The following is a 21,074-nucleotide window of genomic DNA, read 5'->3' as shown; positions in this document are numbered from 1 at the left end:
TAAATCAAAATACAATCTCAGATATCATACTCTGATGATTTAAAAGAAAGTAGACGTCATAATGTCTTTCTTTACGTTTTTTAGACCGCAATTCTACAACCTGCCATTTTTTGACAGCCAACTTATCCTGTCCAAGTGGTACATTCATTAACATTATCAGCATGTTCTACGGCCGTGAACAGGAGAACGTTAGCTTTTGCGACAGCAGTGGTCTTCCAGATGGCGCATGTGTACCACTAGATGACATAGCAGGCCATAATAGAGCACAGGTTTATGAAAGATGCCAGATGAAATCTAACTGTACCATAGCAGTTTCTAATGACACGTTTCGCGACCCATGTCCCGGATTTAGCAAGCACTTGAAAATCAACTACACGTGCAGTCCTAGTAAGAAAATAATTCTACATTTTCGTACAAACCTCTTTCATAAATGGTAGGCATTATGATTATTATTTCATCTGGATGCAAATTAACGCTCTTAACCTCGTTTTCGATTGAATTATTGTATTGCTTTTTATTTTGAAATGTCTACGAGGCCAGAAAGGCTAATTTGCATAAATACGAAAGGTCTCTAGTTGGAGCACGGGTTTATTTAAAAGGCACGTTAACCAATCGATGAAGCCGTTGACTATAGTGCAAAAAGGTCATCTTTCTGTTTTCGAGGCCTTTTCACAAAATGACCAAACTGTAGTTGAGACTTTCGGGTGAGAGTCGTTGTTTTTGATACCGAAAGAATTATTGGCAAATGTCTTAAAAAGATTCTATCGCCGTGGTTATTGCTCAAGAGAAACTATGGATAGTGGCAAAAGTTCGTGCCGTATGAATTTATCTCTTTTAATAGGCTCCAAAATTCAGGGAAAGTCTTGAGAATGGACGCTGCGAGCATTAATTGACTCGGTGTAATTATTTTACTTAAGACTTCACCAAAAATCAAAATAACTATTTCAAATTTGGCAATCTTCAGGAACCGTAACCTGGATAGGTAATAAGTTGATATTCATGTCTCTTACTCTCTCTCTCTCTCTCTCTCTCTCTCTTTCTCCTCTTCTCTCTCTTCAGTATTTACGAGAACATTTTGCGACGCAGACAAAGCTTTATTAAGCTGTCCCGCTGGAATGCGAGTTGTTTTCCACAACACGCTCTTTTACGGTCAAATGAACACGTCAGAATCTTGTCCAGTTACAGCCTCGGGATCGTGCCGCTCTGATCTGAAATATGGTGTCATGAATGAATATTGTTGGGGTGGAAACAAATGCGATATCCCGAAGATATCGGCTACTGAATTCAAATTGAGACAGTGCAAAGACACCAGTAATTATCTCACGATTCATCACAGCTGCCAGAGAGGTAAGTGCACTTCGTCGACAGCCACTGCTAATTTACTTCCGTTTTTCTTTTTGAGTTCTGGTTAGCTTTTTAAGCGGCAAATGTGTTCCTGCAGTTTTTTTTACGTCGTCTCGATCTGTAGATACGCATACAAAAGTATTGACCAAGAAAAATGATGATAATGACCAAGCCCCTCGGTGAAATACTGCGGGACTTAGAGAGAGACCTAACAGATACCCAACTATTGGCCTCACATTCGACCGTATTCATTCTGAGCTTCCGCCACGTGAACCTCTAATTTTGTTTTCTTTTTTCCTCTTTTACGTTTAATCCTCGTTCATATCCTCTTCAATACTATGCTTTTGCCTAGGATCATACATCGACATTTCGACATTTAGTTTTCAAAATAGCTGTCATTATTTATACATCCTGTCACATAGGTGGCAAATCCGAGGATAGACTCGACTTGTTTCTTTAATGTTTTCTTCTCTGTCTTTTGGGTCAAAGCTTTAAAAGAGACTATAATTTTAGTGTATTCATATTAACCCACTAAGATGAGTTAGGCCAAAAAATGATAGTACCGAAAATTCTCCTTCCCCTGAGTTGCATATATCAATTAAAATTAAAAAAATCAATTGACTGGAATGTTTTTCTGTTTTCAAGTGGAAGCCATCTACACTCCTTGGGGTCCTTGGGGTCCATGTGAAGCCTGTGGCCTCACTACTCGTCGAAAAAGAGAACGTAAATGTGTTAGTCCTGGTATAGAGTATTTTGCACCTCCGTGGGGCTGCAACTACTGGTCCAATTTGGTAGAGCAGGATCACTGTTACCATGGTTGTGGAGGTCAGAACACCTGTTTTCTTCTTTATTAAATAAACTCCCAAGTTTCACAGTTTCAATTTTAATAACCCTTTGCATCCACAACTTCGGTCTTCAGTCAGGCCTTCACGGCTACCATAGGGTGTATGAAGTCCCCACCGTACTTCACCGTGACTGGCCATTTCTCAATTTGGAACGTTGCCCAGGGTGCACGACGGAGACGTGGAATTGGATTTTGCACCCCAAGGTCCGATGGAAATCCAAGGTCAACACCCTTTGCTCCCCAGCTGCTTAAAAACGCTATTTTGGAACCTTTTCTTAATTTCTAAACGTCTTAATTGAAAAAAAATTCAAGTTTAGTTTTTTTTTTTATTCGAGGCCTTCCTCGTGTCGACAATGTCGAGGTTGTATAGATTGCCCATACAATGTTTTACCCAATGTGAGGAAAGGCCACTGTTGTGGAATCACCCCCTTTAAACACCTCCATTCGTAAGAAAAATTGTGTGCCATACCAAATGAAGTTAATACGGCAAAAGCTTTTGACCCTTAGTGAGTGTCGCCTTCTTTGAAGAAACCCGCTCAATTAGGGGGAATCCTGTTTGAAAGAAGGTTCATACTTTTATAATAAAAATGATAGAGATTTTCAACGTTGGTAAACAAAAATAGGGAAACTAATTTTATTGAAGTTGAAGTTTTACTTGAACTTGTTGTATAGTAATAACCATAGTTGTTATGTACCCGTAGATAAAACTGTGAGCCTTGATCATGGAGAGAATACCACAATTGTGTGTCTCAAGGACAAAGATTACCACACTGTGATTGAGATCCGATCAGTCTTCTATGGGAATGAAAGTTACCCATCAAACAACGGTAGCAAGATTGCTGTCATGAAAAGATGTCAAGGACGAAACCAGTGTTACCTCGAAGCCTCAACAGCCATATTTAACGATTCTTGTCCCGGGATCAAAAAATTTTTGAATGTAACGTACAGGTGCCAGTCAAGTAAGTGCAACAGTGACTAAATAGAGAGCCATATTACCAGCATTTGGTCAAAATTGATAAAAAGTTTAGGCATTTACCTCTTAAATTAGGAGCCACGGAGATCGGTAAGTGCTCATTTCATTTTGGAGCTCGTGGCATTCTAATATTATTGTTACCACTCTTTTGATTGAGATAGGTTGATACTAAGAAAAACGACCATCATGTGAAAAATTGCAATTGGATTCTCCCAGACTCGAGCATAAATAGTTTTAAATTTCAACCTTAAATCAAATAATTTACAAATTCACTATTTAAGTAATTCTTAGCCGCGCTTCTGTTACAACTGAACTCTTCAAGGCAAAACTTGAGAGTTATTTAACCCTTTAATCCTTAAGAGTGATTAGCAACTAATTGCTCTCATCAGTATCACCCCTAAAACAAACATTGAGGTCATGAGAATAAAGGAAATGATCACCAACTAAAGAAGCTCTTGATTGTTGAACATATTCTCTTTGTCAGTATCATAGGAAATGTATAGAGAACAGTATGGGGAAAATGCATACCGATCGTAAGGTGTAAGGGGTTAAAGTTGTTTGTTATCTTTCCTCATAAACCCTACAAGGTGGTAATTCGGCAAAGTAAATTATTAGTAATTAACCCTTTACTCCCTAACATCAGTATGCATATTCACCATACTGTTCTCTATACATTTCCTAAGGTGCTGACAAGGGGAATTAGCTTAACGATCCAGAGCCTCTATAGTTATTGATCATTTCCATAATTCTCATGACTCTAATAATTGATTCAGGGGAGATATTGTAAAGAGAAATTAGATGCTAGTCACTCTTAGGGTGTTAAAGGGTTAAAAAAAAAGACAGGTCAACAGTTATCGATATTGTGGGTTTCACGTTTAGGAGTGCTTTAGAGCGCGAGGTTACTTATCTTGTCGATGGTTATTTAGAACGTTTGTCAGAGGGGAGGAGGTTAAAAAAAAGCTATTTTTCTGTTGACATCTCTCCTAAGAAAGTTCTTTCATTTGCACAAATTCTATTAGAACTTGATTTAAAACTTACGTTGTTTCTATTGTGTTTATTTTTACCCCCATAGTTTATAAAATGGAGCAATCTGAGCGTTATACAATGGTACCAACTAATCTTAGTTGCTATGACAACATGGTTATCGTAACGCATGCAGTCTCGTGGAAAGACGACTCTGGAAACTGCAATTATGGTCAAAGGGCAATGACAATCATTCAGAACCTTTGCGATGGCAGAAATTCATGCGTTGTGTTGAATAAAAAGTCTCTACTGGGTGGCTCCTGTGGGAGTTATCTAAAATTTGTAATGTATTACAGCTGCCAGACAGGTACGTTAAGAAATTAGATCTGTTAAATTCTATGATGTGAACGCAAACTTCCCCAGAATTAAGCCGTGAGCTGAAAAGCAAGGGCTTGGTACTGAATTGAAGATGCATTGGCCTGATGGTCAGTACCATTAGGGTTCTGAATCAGCATGTGCGGGCTCAAGCTCTGGCCAGGTCTCTGTGTTGTTTTCTTGGGCACGACTTTTTACACTCGGAGAGCCTCTCTCCATCAAAGAATATGGATAGGTGTTCGTAAAATATAAAAAAAATCCTAAAGAAAACACTGATGGGTGATTACCATTCCCTAGAAGGGTAACCGAAATAATCCTCGTTGCTAAATGATGTGGAGACTCGGATACGCTTTGGTTGCGTAGGCAACCTTGCTTGTTAGCACACTTATCTACTCGGTTAATATCACGGCGGAGCAAGTTACTTAGACCAACCAGAGAGTGCTTTTGACCTAAACCAATGTAATCAAGTGTTAAGTTTATATTTCGTTTTCTACTTCCTTTTTCCTTTGAATTAACCGCAGCATATGGAGGTTTGGACACAGAATGGTCTGCTTGGAGTAATTGCACAGAATGTGGTCACACACCTGTAAAGAGAAGAATAAAGCCTTGCCTCAGTCCTATTAATAAGAATAGTGGAGCCCACTGTCCTTTGATTGAGCAGATTGCACCTTGTAACTTCCCATGCCCGGGTAAGTAATACGAAAAGTAAGCGTTCTTCCTTTCATACTAAATGATAAATCTGCAAGAAACTTAGGGCATATTTTCCAATGTGGTATCACTCTTCCATCTTCAGTAACAGTCATTAACTACTTGAATAATTATGTCTGGTTTGCTCAATCATTATGTTATTTCTCTTTCAGTTGATGGATTGTCGTTTATAGGCGACGATTTTTCAGTGGTTTTAGGTCAGAATTTTTCCATCCAATGGAAATTGAGACTGGGAACAAATTCAACCGGAGTCATCAGCTGGGGAGACAACAGTGTTAACGAGACAGTAGGCAGGTACATTATGGCAAACGCGAGCACTCCGTTCTCCCTTGTGAACTGGCACAATTACACTTTTGAGGGTGAATTTCGGGTTAAAGTGTACGCATTTAACTACTTCAGTAACCAGACGATTTACAGAATGGTTTATGTTCAAGTAAAGCTCTGTGGATTAAATTTCACGGCGCCAACAACGGTGGCAACGAACACGTCATCCCATTTTAATGTTTCATTAGAAGTTGTGTCCCTGAAAAAGCCTCTCGTTTTTTTTTCCTTTGGAAATGGAGTGGTTCTTAGTTCCACATGCTTTGAAACAAACTATACTTATCCCAAAGCTGGCGTATATATGGCTTATGCGAACGCTAAAAACAAGGTGAGCTCCTTGACATCGACGCGCAAGGTTATTGTACAGGATCCGGTGAGAGGATTTAAGGCGGATAGAGAGATTTATTTTGTGACTGTGGGTCACTATACAAGATTTTTGTTTTCTATAGAACAGGGGACGAACGTTTCAGTGAATGCCTCATTATATGACTGTGAACTTCCTTTCCTGGCAACTTGGTTGAACGGGCCAAGTCACTTAAACAGCTTGCTAACATGTGTCTTCGACAAAGTTGGAACATGCAATGGTTTCTTTTACGCCTCAAATAAAGTCAGCCAAGCTAATGCTTCGGCTTTAATTATAAGTGAAGTCGCCATACATGGATTTAACGTTACTGTGGAGTGCCAGAGTAGATACCCTTCTTGTTTTCAACATGACCGAATTGTCTTCCACATCAACGTTACGAATGGAACTAGGCCAAAATTTGTATTCCATATGGGAGATGGAAACGTAGTTATTTCATCAGAGAAAACCCTTGATTACGTCTTTAGGGTAAGTGGGTCTTTCAACGTCAACATCACAGCTCACAATAACGTCAGTAGTATAAGTATCTTACGGAAAATTGACGTTTCGGAGCTTGTGCCAATGAGTGGAGCTTACGTAAACTGTAATAAAACCGTGGGCTTGTCTGACTTGACCATGTGCAGTTTTGGTGTCCAGCAAGGAACGGCATTCGAATGCTGGTTGGATCTTGGAGTCAATAACCAGCCCATTTTATTTTTTACTTATTTCAATCTGACATCTTTTATAAGTTACAATTTAACATCTTATGGGGAATACACTGTTCAATTCTTATGCAACAACGCCATCAACTCCAGCAGCGCCAAAGTTGTAACCAAGGTTGTGCCTCGTTCACTTAAGCTCGGCATAAGTCAAAACGGTCCAGTTATGGTCAACAGAACCTTGACCCTGACACTTTCAGCGAGTGAAACTGGCTATCCCTCTTGTTTTACTTTAGATCTTGGAAACAGTCAGAGGATTGTGTTTGGATCGCTAAACTACACAACTGGGGAATACGAAAAATCGTTTCCGTATCCCTCCTTGCAATACAACTACACATACACTAAGGCTACAACTTATAACGTAACTTGGAGTGGACAAAATAATTTTACCTCTGAGTCAGTTCACTCCCTTGTAATTATCACGGAATTACCTTGCCTTAAACCGCAGGTCATTCTCCGAAACGTTGCCAGCAATCGGCTTTCACCAGCGGTAATTACACGTTCCAAGGAATTCATCGTTAGTTCACGATATCGAATCGATTGCGAAAGAGCAACAGGCGCGATTCTTCAATGGAAAATATTCAAAAATACCACAGATAAGGGCTTTGTTCTACAGAGTACAAGAGTAACGGAAAGATCTGACCTCATATTACTTTCAAATGAATTGGAATATGGATTATATTGCATAAAATTAACGCTGACCCTACAGAACGCGTTCGATATTGCGGGAACTGCTGAGGGGTATTTCAAGGTCACTGCTTCGAAATTGATTGCAGATCTACGAGACGGCTCTGCCAACAGAAGGAGTTATTTACAACCAGTGTTTATAAATGCAACTGGTTCCCTGGATCCCGACTCTCCGGATAGCAGTAAGTTGGAATTTAAATGGTACTGTTACAACATTAGTGACAGATTGAAAACCTTCAATTATTCAAAGATGCCGCTGTCTACTTTGGCGGATGCTCTCAGTGAGTCTCCTTTGCCAAATGGCTGCTTTGGTAATAATGGATCAATGGCAGCCAATTCCTCAGAAATAATTCTTCCCCAGAAGGTAGTGGAGAATGGACTTTACTTGGTTAAGTTGGTTTTGTCATCGGGAAATAGAGAAGCTTCAAAGGCGACAGTTATCCAGGTTGTAAACGACGAGATCCCACAATTTTATATCAGGTTTGTTACATTTTTCTCATTGATCCAATTAGGGATTGTACGCGTAATATCCTTGTACAGTTCAGGGGCGGATCTAGGGGAGTGGCCTGGGGGGCCCAGGGCCCCCCTCCCTAGTTTTGGTTAAAAAAAAATCGCAGAAGGAAGAAAAGCCGGCAGGGCAAGCAATAAAAAAACCGAGCCACCCCTTAGCTCAAGGTCTGGATCCACCACGGTAGTTCTAGCCATCGAGCTCGGTCATTTCATCTTGGTTTCAATAGGCCATATAACAGAGCTTGTTTGAAGTTTCCAACCACTTTTGCAGTGAAGTAGTAAACCCGCCGTTCTATTGGTGGACGGTGCTGCGCATACTCTTAGGAAATAGATATGCGGGGCCAACGAAGGATCACCCACTTGTAGTGCCGAGTAAAACGGGGAACCAACTGTCTTAAAGATCGAAGCGATGGCAAATTTTGTAATGATTCTTTATAGATAGCGACACGGAGCTCCAAAAATAGAAAATGTTAAAACAACTTTTTTTCTCTTGTTCACCTCTATTTGCAAATATAATGAAGCAATATTTTCTTTAGATGTGTGGTGAACTGCAAACGACTAGTAATTACAACGGACATTCTGTCCGTTAGTAGTCACTGTTTCTCTGGAACTTGCGAAAAAGGGAAATCGGGTGTGTATTCATGGGAACTCTTCCATAGAAGTGTGAACGAGACAGATGGGAAAAAGTGGAACAGAGTCGCTGATCTAGAGGGCATCGCCTCATCCAACACAAGTTCGAAGAATCTTGTGTTGAAAGCTTATGTTCTACATCCCGAGATGTCGTACGTGGTTCGAATGTGGTACAAATGGTTGGATCATGAAAGCCTCGCAGAATACAGCTTTACAACAAGTCGTCCACCATATGGAGGAAATTGTTCCGTGAGTCCTTCAGCGGGCGAAGCATATCAAACCATGTTTACATTTGAATGTGCAGGGTGGCAAACCAAGAACATGCCTCTTCTTTACGTGGTTTCCTACTATGATCCATACACACAACTGAAACCTGTGCTTTATAGGGCTGAGGAAGATCGATTTTTGGTCAAACTGGCTTTAGGAGACTCAAATGACAACTTCCGTCTAAAGATATTTTTTAGTGTAATAGATTCCTTTGGTGCGCGTATGGATACCCAGAGGCTTATACAGGTATCTTTGTTTTTCTTTACTCGTTAAAACTCATTCGACTGCGTGTGACCGGTACTTCTGAACTTTTTCGCTTTTGAGGGGTCACCAAAAGTCAGGGGAACGTGTTAACCTTATTGATTCAACTAGGTAATACAACTGTTATAATTGTAAGTTTTTTTTTTACGTCGTGAGCGTCATTATAAGAGTCTTTACTTCTGCAAGTAAATGCCTGATGGGCTACACTGACAAGTGGCGAGTAAACAGACGTATAACCTTCATGAATCATGTTTTTTTTTTATCGATAACCGCTTTTTACAATTTGCCATGACAGCCCTGGATAAATCTATTTTTAGGTACTTCCTCGAAAAGTTGTCCCATTGAAACTTGATGAACTAATTTTGAAAGACAACAGCAAACTCAATTTCTACCTCAACATCGGTGACATTGATTCAGTCTCTGAGCTAGTAAGCGGTGTTATGTCCAGCCTTAATCATGAAGCAATACACAGAGGCAATGGCACAAGTTCTGCTGAAATTCAAAGCGAGGTGAGTTCAGGTTTTTGAAGTAAATCTACTGGTCTGATCATGTGCTCCAATCTCAACAATCAATATTGAGGAAAGCGAAAAGGTCGATGCAGAGGCTTTTGAAGTGAGGTGAATCTTTGAACCGAGGGCTCGTAGTGAAAATTAAGGTACATTTCTATGCAGGTTCGTTACACCATCATGCAGAAGATTTCCCGGATCCCAATATCAACAATGACAGATATCAATCAAGTTTCAACCATGATAGCAGCAGCATCAGAAATAAAGGAGCACGTCAACTCAACAGCTCAGGTACATACGTATACGCAGTATTTGCTTAACTTTGACTGCAATTTTAGCCACAGCTTTCAAACACCATGAGTTTCACAACCAATAACTACAAGGTAAAATTGGCTCGATCACTTTCCACAAACTAAACTTCGAAAACTCGTCTGACAATATCATCATCTTGCACTCAAGTTGTCGAAAAGTCACTCCCCGTCACGGCAACAACTATCCTTTCAAGGATAAACGCTACACCGACGATCACGTTTCGCGAGTGACCATTTCAGTGTTATCGCTGATTACTTCTTTTTATGGTGCCGTATGCGTTATTTTTCTTGAAGGAAATAGCCACAAACAAGATTTCAAGCATGATAAATCTTCTGTTGAACAAGTCCCGACAAGACATTGGTGTGTCTGTGGTTACAGACGGAGCAGAAAATCTTGTGACTGCGGTATTCAACGTTTTGATGTCAGCTTCTTATAGTGCTGATTTCAGGCGGATGAGTGTCACGGATGAACTCGACCAAAATAAGGTATAAGTAATTGTTGGCTAACAGCATTTTTCATTTAGATGGTTTAAACCTTATTTCAGTCATAGTGAACTTAAGAAAACTTTGACTAAACTGAAATTGCATCATACAAACATACTTTGAGGAGAAATCTTCCGACAAATTCAACAGCAGGAGCCACGGTGGAAACAAGCAGCCTTGAGCTACTCTAAGCGTAAATTTTCGATCAGAAACTATACATAACACTGTGTCGCTACTATTAGGATAACCTTTCGGGTGACTAAACGATGCTAAATGAGCTTAATTTACTTGTTATTTTCTACCAGAGTAAAACAATAGCTTATGAAAACATTGAAGCTTTTGAGAAAGTCGCCGAGGCTGTTTCTAACAAACTGCTACCAGGCCAGGAGGACATTGAAATTCAAACAAAGTCGGCCATTTTGACCTGCAGAAGAGCCAAGGTAGCTGCGCTTACAGATCATCCTTTAAATGCAGGAAATGCTAGTGTGAATTTCCCGGATTTGCAAGGACTAATCGGCAATAAAACAGTTGATGTCCAGGTATGTTTAGTTCAACCCACACAGGTGGAATTTCTATCATATTCATCTCTTTCGTCATGTTTATGCGCCAATTTTGTTTAGAGAGAAAAAAAAGTTGTCGCAACTGCCTGTCCCTGTCTTGAAATGTTTCCACGGGAATACCCTGAGCCATCTTTATTTGTTCTCCACCAAAATATTGCGGCAACTCTCAAGGCTGAGGTGACAAGCTACCTTGAGTCGAAATATAACCAAGAAGGAATTAGCTTTGGAATCAAGGCCTGTAGTTTGATCGTCGTTTGATGATCAAAAGCATCAGAAAGAGTTTTTCTCTTCAAGGAGCTAAATACGTTTCGTTGCTAGGTTATCTGCTTGGATGAAGATCGATCTTAAGCGTCATAGTTCTTTGGAAAGGGCGTAATAGGGATGAAGGTTTTTTTTCTTTCTGATTTTAACATCGTAGATTCAGTCTCTCGATCTATTTAAGTCCTCTTGTAAGTTTGGGATTAATTGAGTTATTTCAGTTGGCCTGATCTTGTTTTTTTGCATAATGAAGGTGATTGAAATACTCAAATCAGCAGTTCTTTCTCTTCTGCAGCTACTTTACCTTCCAAAGAATCCATATACCTGGGACAAGTCCAGCCAATTGGTGACCACCGCTATTTTAGACGTTAAGATTAAAGAAATAACAAGGAAGCGTCAAGTTATAGATATACTCGATTTGGCTGGAGAAATCGACCTTCAGATTCCTTTTGAACCGACGGTGCCTGAAGCAAACCCAGATATCTTCTACAAGCAAACAGACAATGAGAGTATACAGTATCACTCGTTTGAAATCAAGAAAACTAATGAGGCCATCGAATTCTATATAATACCTTTAGAGAATCAAGAACAACTGACTATATTAATTAAATTTGAAGAAAAGCCGACAATCTTAGAACATGATTTGCAGATGAAATTGCCAAACTTCTCTAGCTGCTCCATTAAAGACACATTTCGTGTCGAAAATAACAATTGCACTGATAATCCTTACAGTCTTTTCCTACCGAGTACCTACTTAACAAAAGTTGGTAAGTATTTCATTGGCGTGAAGTATGGAGAGACGACTGAAAATAAGCCCAGCTCTTATTACAAGCAAAAGAGAGATTGTGGAGCTGGAAGAAGGTCCAAACGAGGTGTTTCTGATTGTATTCAGTACAAGGATCCCCCAACCACTCGTCCCTTAAATGGAAAGTTTGTTTCAGGACAGCAAAGCTATGATAATTCCAAACACAGTAACTACTCAATGGAGCAATTCGGTCTGGGGTGCAATTTCTGGAATCCTGCTGGCAACCAGTTTTCAGGCGGTGGATGTAGGGTAAGGCATATAAGTTTTGCTTTCGGAGCCACTAATTAATTTTTGTTGATGTCATGGAATGTTTTGAGAGATGTTTTGAGAGATGTTTTGAAACATATTCTGAAAAGAGAAATTGGGTGGGGTTTCCCAGCAGTTGACTTCAGTGCAACTCAGAGGAGATCTTGATAGCTAAAGAACTATACCTTGAGAAGGTTCACGAAACAGAGATCCTATCGACTGACTGTATTTAAAAAGATCATTTCAAATTGGTCATAGCAACAGAATATAAAGTTTATATCGTCTTGCTTGTAGTCGTGGTAAACTCCTTCAAAATATAGGATTTCATAATTTGTTTTCTAAAAGCAGCTAATGACATAATTGCAGTCATGAATGAACGTCAAAATGCTGATTCTTATTTAAACAATTGATTGATCAGAAGTGAAACACAAACAAAAACAGTTCTAGCAAGCCAGGCAATCTGATGTCATTTCTTCGTTCCCAGACTGGCCGACGACGGACCTTATCACGAACCATGACCTGTCGCTGCAAGCATTTGACGTCCTTTGGTGGAGGTTTCCTCGTAAAGCCAAATCCCATTGACTTTGATAAAGTTTGGTATGCTTTCGCCGACATCCATAACAACGTTGCTGTATTGGTTTCAATAGTCAGTGTATTCTTGTTATATCTGCTCGTCATTATATGGGCACGGAGGGCTGACAGAAAGGATCACTCTTCTCAGGTAAAGAGTGTTCAACTCTTCCGTCACTGGATTTGTTACAAACGGATGAAACTGCGGCTGCTTGTAAACTTAATTATTAGATATAATTAGTATAAATATCAAATGCCATACTTGATACTTCATTATGAATTGTCTTTGATGTTTAGGAAGGAGTACTTTTAAGACTAGCACGGATTACCAAATTTTTTTTTCTGTAATGTGGACTCTGCTGGAAACTAGGAGGGTCAAAGGATAAAAGCTTTTCCAGGATGTGGCGGCAAAAACCCACTAGTTGTTCAGAGGTTTTTGAATTGTCGTTGCAGGGAGGTACATTGGTCATTGGGAAGTCGTCAAATGCTTATGTGTACGAAGTTACTATATCTACAAACAAAGGAAGGAATTCAGGCACTACAGCCAATATTACCTTTCTCGTTGTGGGAGAAAACGGGTCCAGTGGTACGCTTCCACTGAGCAAGCTCACCAAAGTGAAATTTAAAAGAGGGACGGTCGTTACAGTTGTGCTGTCTCTACCAAGTTCGCTTGGTCAACTGCTATATCTACACATATGGCATGACAATTCAGGAGATAATCCATCGTGGTATCTTGATCACGTGGCTATACGAGACGTTTTAACGGACGAAAAATGGAACTTTATGTGCAGAGATTGGTTGGCTGTTGAAAGTGGCGACGGGAGAACGGAAAAAGTATTATATGTCGCAAACATCAATGAAATGGCAAATTACAGGTACTTATTTTTGTCTCACAGTGCTGATGGCCTCTACGACGAGCATTTATGGATTTCAGTTGCCGCCAAGCCACCTCAAAGCAGTTTTTCTCGTGTGCAGCGTGCCTCTTGTTGTCTGTCGATTTTGTTTTGCACCATGATCACTAACGCTATGTTTTACGACAGCGGCAAAGCTGACACTTCTTCGGTATTTTATCTTGGTCCTATCAAGATCACCATGCGTCAACTGATGATTGGAATACAGAGCAGTCTAATCATTTTTCCCATAAACTTGGCCATTACACAACTGTTTCGCAAATCATCTAATGCGTCAATGTCTTTGGGAGAGGCTGAAAGAGCGAAAAGTGTTATATTCAAACGAAAACCTAAACTACTCTTTGATTGCTTTGATCGCCGCGTAAAACCGTTGTCAAAAAAGTACCTTCCCATGACATATGAAGCAAACAGTACAATCAGCATATCCACTCTTAAGTCCGCATCTGCAGATAGATTTACAGATGATGAGAGTATGTTCAAATTAAATAATGCTTACACTAAAATTTCCCAAGAGAAGAAAAGAAAAAGTTTGTACATGTGTTTGTACTACTTTGCCTGGGTACTGTGTTTCGTATCAGTGTTAACATCGGCTTTCTTCACCTTGTCGTACTCTCTTCAATGGGGAAGCGAAAGGTCTCAGCAATGGCTTCTGTCGTTTTTCGTCTCTTTCATCCAAGATGCTGCAATCTCTCAGCCAGTTAAAGTCGCCCTATTTTCGGCTGTAATTGCCTTTGTCATCAAATTTACCCTTGAGCAAAAAGAGAAGCGCCAACAGTTTAAGAGGAAAAAGGTAACATTAAATGATAAAGGTGAAAAAGCTTGCTTAATTGAAACTCAATCTGAGGATAGTATACCATGGGATGATTCCCAGCCATTGCGGAAGAATATTTTGGAAAAGGCGAAAATGAAAAGGATGAAAGAAATCAAGTCCTCAGAAGTCATGACTGATGTGTTTTTTTACTCTCTGTTTCTCCTACTGCTGCTTATGGTGGCATACGGACACCGTGACCCAATTGCTTATGAGTACACTAAGCACTTGGAGAATTATTTCTCTATAGAGGTAAGTCCAATCTCTCAAATCTCTCGTATCCGTCGCCTCATTTAAGGAGCAAGCTCCATTCAAAGTAACGTGCAATGAAAAAGAGATGAAATGGTATAGAAACTACTACCACCAGACTGAGGAAGTTTAGAAAAGGTGTGAGGGGTGGGAGAAACACAAAAGGTAGTGACATTTGAACAGCGAAGTTTTCGTAATTTTTGGCACATGTAGATTGGAGCTCTTATGCGGAAAATGATGCCCCTTAGATAAAAAAGGGAAAAAACTGTGGTATCTACGATTATAGCACTGTATGTTTCGAGACAGTTAGTCCAATTTGTGTAATTATATTTATCTTAGTACAATAACCCTGTTGCTCAATGAAATCATTACTACCGTTACATTCTCCTTAGACTCAACAATATCCCGAGGTTTTACACTGGGTTAGATATATCTTCATTCCACAAATTTTTGTCGGCTCATGGTACAATGGGATGGCCCCTACGGATTCAGAAGATGGATATTTGCCTGATAGGACTTCATCTCTCGTGGGAATGGCTCGGTTGAGGCAACTTCGAATTTTGAATGGTGAGGCGTCTTTTGCATTTTCTGTCGCCATAACTCTCTGTCTATTCATCTGTGTACTGGTCTGCTTTTCTCCCTTCTGCTTGCTACTTATTTGCGTGATGGCTTTCCTGAGTATCTTACGTTCTGTATGTTCATTCGTATTGAGTCCATCAGTGACCTACTGTTATCAACCTCGTTGACAATAACAAACTGTTAAGGTTTTTTTTCTTTTTGAACTTGACGAAGCTCCAATAATGGGGAAGGAGAATTTCAACATATACGTCACCTCCTCTTACCTACCTTTGATGTAAAACAGCTTCGCTATTCGAAGTGTAAATGTTCTTTTTTTTGGTCTTCAGTACTTAAGCAATGCTCTTTGAGTTTCTGCAAACGATATTTGAAGTAGGTTTTGATTTTAATAAATCAGTTAATTTGCTGGCCTAAAAATTTAGATCCGAGGTAATTGAAAACTGAACTTGTAGGAAAATTGTAGTTCCACACGTATGGAATTAAAAAAATAATGATTTTCAGTTGACAATAGCACTTTCATTAATTTCAAACGTACAGAGATAACTGACATCACTATTTTGCAGATACATGTGGCAACTACATTCAATTGAATGAAAAACTTGGCTTAAACTGTTATGGACAGTATTCGATGGATGATGAAGATACAAGCATCTATCAAGAAGAATGGGTACCGGTCTCTCCGGATATACCTATTGAAAACATTACTTATCACATGTGCCCCAGACCCTGGAGGTATCAAACAGCAATGCAGTTGAAAGGGGTTCCAATATGGGGTAAAATCGCCTTATACTCAGGGGGTGGATATGTGGCAGAGCTTGGTTACTACCCTGATAAGGCGATAGAGGTGGTTAGCGAACTTTTCGAGCATAACTGGATTGATCGTCGCTCTCGCGCCGTTTTCGTTGAGCTAACTGTGTACAACGCTCAAGTGAATCTGTTTTGTGTCATCTCGCTTCTGATGGAGGTCATGCCAACTGGGGGAGTGGCAATCTTCCATCGAATTAATACCATTCGAGTTTATAGATACATAGGAGAGCTCGCTAACTTGTCAATAGCCGCAGAGCTTATCATTGTATTGGTTATCTTGTACCTTCTTTACAAGGTCATCAAAAGAATATACCATAAGAGGATAGCATTTTTCAAAAAGTTTTGGAATTTAGTGGATCTGCTGCAAGTACTTTTTGCTCTTGTTTCTATTGGGTTGTATTTTGTCAAGATGGTGAATATCAACATGATCATGAAAGATCTCAGCGAAAATCCTTATGTTTTTGTCAGTTTTTCATTGCTTCTAACGTGGAACGAAATTGATACGTGCATGATATCGTTTGTTGTGTTCCTTACAACTCTTAAGCTCCTTTATTTGTTGAGATACAATAACTACATCAAACTCCTAAACCAAACATTTTCCAATATGCGAACGGATATACTTTCATTCATGGTGCAATTTCTCTTGTGGTTTATGCCGTTTGTCATTTTAGCTCACATTACGTTTGGTGCCCATTTACAAGACTTCATCTCCCTTCCTTCTGCATTTCAAGCGATGTTAAATGCTCTCCTGGGCGCGTCCTACTATCATGATTTAGAGCAGGTTGACCGAGTGGTCGGACCAGCTCTGTTTTTCTGCTTCAGTGTTCTCATGGAACTCATCTTACTCAATATGTTTGTATCTATAATCAACTCGGCGTTCGGCAGTAGAGTGGAAAATTTGGATCATTCCCAACCCGAACCAGAACTAGTTGAGTTTATAATGGCACGGCTGAGAGGAATTTTAGGGGTCAACCTGCTCTCTACGAGAGTTACTCCCGAAGAAAAATGGTACGTGGATGATTCCAGTGACGAAGACAATGACCTCAGATTATTGAGTACCAAAAACACTTTATCTGTGCTGAACAGAAAATTAACACATTTACAGACTAAATTTACGAACGTAACGACCATGGAGGAAGAAGAGGAGGATGATGTTTGGCTGGAAATGGTTCTTTTGCGGGAACACGAAAGTCTGGCTTCTTCACGGAGTGAGGGTTCGGCCACGACACAGACATCTTTTTGAACCTATGCCACGACTCCTAAAATAACTTGATATTATCGCTCTATTTATTATGCAAAAAGCTTTCAAAAGTTTCCAATTGAGTAGCGATCATGGTCAATGACCAAAAGGGGTGAGAGGGGAGGGGGTGGTGGGGGAGAATACTCTTTTTATAAGCTTTATAAGTATGCTCTACCTCACAGAATGTGTTTTTTTTTTTCAATCTTACCAGGTCTGTAAACTGCTATAGTTCTCCATCGTCACTAGGCATTAGGCATGTTTTTCAGTCATTGAAGCCACTACAGTTAATACGCGTATTTTTTTTTCTGAACTCGATGTCTGTGATAGAGGAGGTGAAAGAACCAAATTACATCATAAACAAATTGCGTCGAAGACAGGACACATTTGGCGGTCGTTTTAGATCAGGAAAATGCTACAAGTAATGTTATTATCATTGTGAGTAATTAAATGCACCTTGACACCTCCCACACACAATTAACCTTAGGAAAGATGCTATAAATAATATCCTAGAGATGTGTCATGGTTGCATGTTTTTAAAGATAGTGTTGTATGTATGAACTTTGTTGGATAAAAATGATAAAAAAAATGTTTAATTAACATAGAATAAAACAAAAAGAAACTATAGAAAAGAATAAGAAAGTTGCAAGATTTAGCATATATGAGCTGAATAAACCATTGTAGTATTTTTCCAATTGTTTTTTTCGACTGTTATTTTATTAAGAAACAATCTTGGCTGTGAATTGTGCTTCTCAGATCCCCTTTCTGGACTCTTTTGCGATACAGTGGAGTAGAATACAATACAAAGCCGCAAACAAAGCTCTTCCCCTCTGTTCCCTGGTGAAGTATAATAAACAGTAGTGACTACAAGTCAGGAATCAGGAAAGGGGCCGGGGAAGTTTGGAAAATGGAACAGGAAAAGACCAGAAGCTGAAGGGATTTGCAAAAATTTGAAGATGCTTAAATCTTGGCACTCTTGTGTTATGTTTTGTGCGGGAGAAAGGACTCAAGGCTAGTTGTGGGAGGTGGGAACAAAAAAAAAGGCCAATCTGACCCCCCACCCCCCACCCCCTCACCATACTACTTACAGATACACGCATCTATACACGCTAAATTCAAAGCATTCACATCGATTTCAGTAGTCTTATAAACTAATAAGGCTTAAAGGAACGAGAATTTGACTTCAAGACATTTTGCGTGGCTAATCCAAGTCTGTGCCAAGAAAACAGTTCGCTCAGAATCGTGGAAGCACTGGACTAATTCTTGAGAAGGTATTGCGCTAAAATCACCTGGCTATTCACTTAAAAATAGACAAAAAGCTTCATTGCCGCTGTTTTCCACCAAACGATTTCCTGAGGCTATCGCGGACATAATATAATATATGCGTTGATTTTTATCGGACTAGCGTTGACCATGGCTAAAGGTAGACTTCCTCGCTAATTTTTTTGATATCTTTGATTGGTAACATAAGTAGTAAAAAATTGACTTTGGTTTGTGATCGGTGCTGTCAGGTAAGCTGCATAGCCAATATAAGAAGACCTAAGGGAGCCGCGTTTATAATCGTGAACAGCTAACACCTCTTTGGAGTTGTTTTTCTAAAGTTTTCTTAATCAACGACGTCAAGAGCAAAATATATCTGTTTCCATTTTATTGCATTCTAAATATAGTTACCGTTCTAGTCAAATATTAAGCTATGAAATCTGTTCTGTGTGTTCGGAATAATTTTTCGTATTTTTCTGTCCTTCGATCTAAAACACAATCAGCCAAGAGTGCCTCTGATGATGATATTTGAAAACTGAGCCAAACCTCTTGTCCTCTTGATTTCAGTGAATGATTACAACACTGTTCCGAGACTAATCTATACCATTCGCAATGGTAATGTTCCCACGAAACCGTTTTTCTATGACGATCTCCTCCGAGAAGTTCTTCTTGACATCAAAATTGAAGCTGATACTGCCTCCTCGAAATTTTCCTGGCTAATGAAAGTTCCGTGATGGTTCTCATCATTCAGGAACAATGGCAGCGCCAGCTGAACAACGTCACTGAAGTGGCTTTTAGTGTAGGTACCAACAACCTTTGTCCACCATCAACTGTCTCATAGTATTCACTTCTCTGCCCGATACTTTTCCAGCCACGTCTTTATTTCGCTCATGTTGTAACCCACTGGCCCTGGCCCACCTTCATAACGAACTTTTCTGTCCTGAATAATGTGAAACCGGATTGGAAGAGCACCATAAGCAATATTTGCCGTGTCAAGCATAGTATCTACTACCACTGGACATTCTGGAATTTTTCGCGCCAATTTTCTGGCAGCTTTACATCGTTCGGCTTGCGTTCTGTGTGTTCTGATGTTGTAGTTGTTCTGCAAGGAAAAGTGACAAATTCAATGAAGAAAGCTTTCAAAATATCACCTTCCAGTCTTGGTATATTTGGCAACAGGCCAGGACTGAAAATTTAGTCCCTAGCCAAAGTCTTTCGGCGATGGAGAGAGAGGTCTCTGTCACTCTTTTTTTTTTCATTCACCATCTAAGTGGTTGAGGCTTGGGTCAAAATGTCTTTGTGAGAAAATTTTTCGATTGAGGCAAAATATGTGCCACGAGTACAATGAAAAGGGGGTGTCCGTTTCCCAACCAGATTAAATAATCGGCTAAAAACCGGAAAAGTCATCTTACCTTTAAAGCCCAACCATCCGCGGGATGAGCCTCCTCGATATAAACAACACAAAAATCTGCGATGTGCTTGAATTGTTCGACCATTTCTTGAAAATCGTTCAACTGACTCATAAATATAGGACAGGTACAGCTTCCAAAGTTCAAAACAAGGGGCCTTCCAGCATTGGCCACCTCCAATAACGGAAAACAAATTTTTCCAGACGATGTCACCACTGGGCTGTTTGGAGCGTCGCTTCCTTGCTTGGCCTTCTTGTTCATGTCCAAAGCCACGCTATGCCACACGTTCTGAAACATTTGATCGGAGAACAAGGAGTCCCAATATGAAGTAACCGGTAACTTTACCTTAGTAATCATGTCGAAGGCTCTGATGATGCTTTTCCGGAAGGATGGGAAAGATTTCAGGAGTGAACCAACTGAAAATACCAGCACTAGCATGCTGTAAGCTACGAACACTTGAGCTACTTGCACAATCTGGATGAACATGTTGACACCGTCAGGTACCGTCTGAAACTGAGCTCCTTAACAACTCTACACGGCGTTTTTAATCATAATAGAAACTGTTGTTAATACGTGATTCGTGCTAATTCTTCCCACTGATTACACGAAAACAATAGAATGCTCAAGTCTCTTGAAATCTCTCTGGTTCTTTCCTTGCATCATTGATTATGGAATTCAATCAATATTCCAGTACAGTAATGCGCGCTTTTCAATTCTACAGGAAATACCTGACCTGACCACACAGATTTGAATTGTTCAAATGATTACCAAATTTGGACCATTTTCATCCTGTTGTCGTCAGAGGAAATAATTTTTCGTCCCTTGAAAATTTGACAAACAAAATATCGTGGCCAGGCCTGCCAATAAACCAATAGGGATCTTTTGTCTACAACGCGATAATATCAGGCGTGCACCTAAAAAACAGGCAATGTTTTTCAATTTTCTGTACACGTATTCCCAGCTATTTTCTATGCCTGTGCAGAGATTTATTCACACCGAGTTTTTGTTTGAGCGATTAGCCCATGTGCAGACTTTTTCCAGGGAAAAAAAATCATTCGTGTGTTATTGAATGTGTTTGTGTGCAGACCATACATGAGCTTATACGTTTCACAATACTTCAAAAGAATTACGAGTAC

The 21,074-nt window shown here is 39.8% G+C and overlaps 2 protein-coding genes across 6 annotated transcripts in view; one reads left to right on the top strand and one right to left on the bottom strand.

The window, feature by feature from the left end:
- LOC113675627 (polycystin family receptor for egg jelly) overlaps nucleotides 1-17,958 on the top strand; it is a 33,445-nt gene extending 15,487 nt beyond the window's left edge. For all 5 annotated transcript variants that reach the window (XM_089202302.1, XM_089202300.1, XM_089202301.1 and 2 more), the window contains 17 exons: nucleotides 85-387; nucleotides 1,060-1,347; nucleotides 1,990-2,169; nucleotides 2,890-3,147; nucleotides 4,234-4,491; nucleotides 5,021-5,188; nucleotides 5,360-7,754; nucleotides 8,321-8,927; nucleotides 9,260-9,451; nucleotides 9,614-9,739; nucleotides 10,054-10,245; nucleotides 10,548-10,781; nucleotides 11,356-12,114; nucleotides 12,596-12,832; nucleotides 13,135-14,652; nucleotides 15,042-15,216; nucleotides 15,789-17,958. In XM_089202302.1, coding sequence (XP_089058428.1) covers nucleotides 85-387; nucleotides 1,060-1,347; nucleotides 1,990-2,169; nucleotides 2,890-3,147; nucleotides 4,234-4,491; nucleotides 5,021-5,188; nucleotides 5,360-7,754; nucleotides 8,321-8,927; nucleotides 9,260-9,451; nucleotides 9,614-9,739; nucleotides 10,054-10,245; nucleotides 10,548-10,781; nucleotides 11,356-12,114; nucleotides 12,596-12,832; nucleotides 13,135-14,652; nucleotides 15,042-15,216; nucleotides 15,789-17,275 — 9,377 coding nt within the window. In that variant the 3' untranslated portion in view covers nucleotides 17,276-17,958. The remainder of the gene's footprint in view (nucleotides 1-84; nucleotides 388-1,059; nucleotides 1,348-1,989; nucleotides 2,170-2,889; nucleotides 3,148-4,233; nucleotides 4,492-5,020; nucleotides 5,189-5,359; nucleotides 7,755-8,320; nucleotides 8,928-9,259; nucleotides 9,452-9,613; nucleotides 9,740-10,053; nucleotides 10,246-10,547; nucleotides 10,782-11,355; nucleotides 12,115-12,595; nucleotides 12,833-13,134; nucleotides 14,653-15,041; nucleotides 15,217-15,788) is intronic.
- A 942-nt stretch (nucleotides 17,959-18,900) lies between these two features.
- LOC113675601 (thyroxine 5-deiodinase) lies at nucleotides 18,901-20,657 on the bottom strand. The gene is made up of 2 exons (XM_027192192.2): nucleotides 19,942-20,657; nucleotides 18,901-19,631 (listed from the first exon to the last, which is right to left on the bottom strand). The coding sequence occupies exons 1-2, from the start codon at nucleotides 20,422-20,424 to the stop codon at nucleotides 19,374-19,376; spliced, it is 741 nt and encodes a 246-aa protein (XP_027047993.2). The 5' UTR covers nucleotides 20,425-20,657; the 3' UTR covers nucleotides 18,901-19,373.
- Nucleotides 20,658-21,074: the final 417 nt, after the last annotated feature.

Source organism: Pocillopora damicornis, chromosome 3 (assembly GCF_964200805.1).
Source record: "Pocillopora damicornis chromosome 3, jaPocDami1.2, whole genome shotgun sequence".
Classification (NCBI taxonomy): Eukaryota; Metazoa; Cnidaria; class Anthozoa; order Scleractinia; family Pocilloporidae; genus Pocillopora; species Pocillopora damicornis.
The sequence above is the reverse complement of the archived record's forward strand: the minus strand, read 5'-3'. Positions and strand labels throughout refer to the sequence as shown.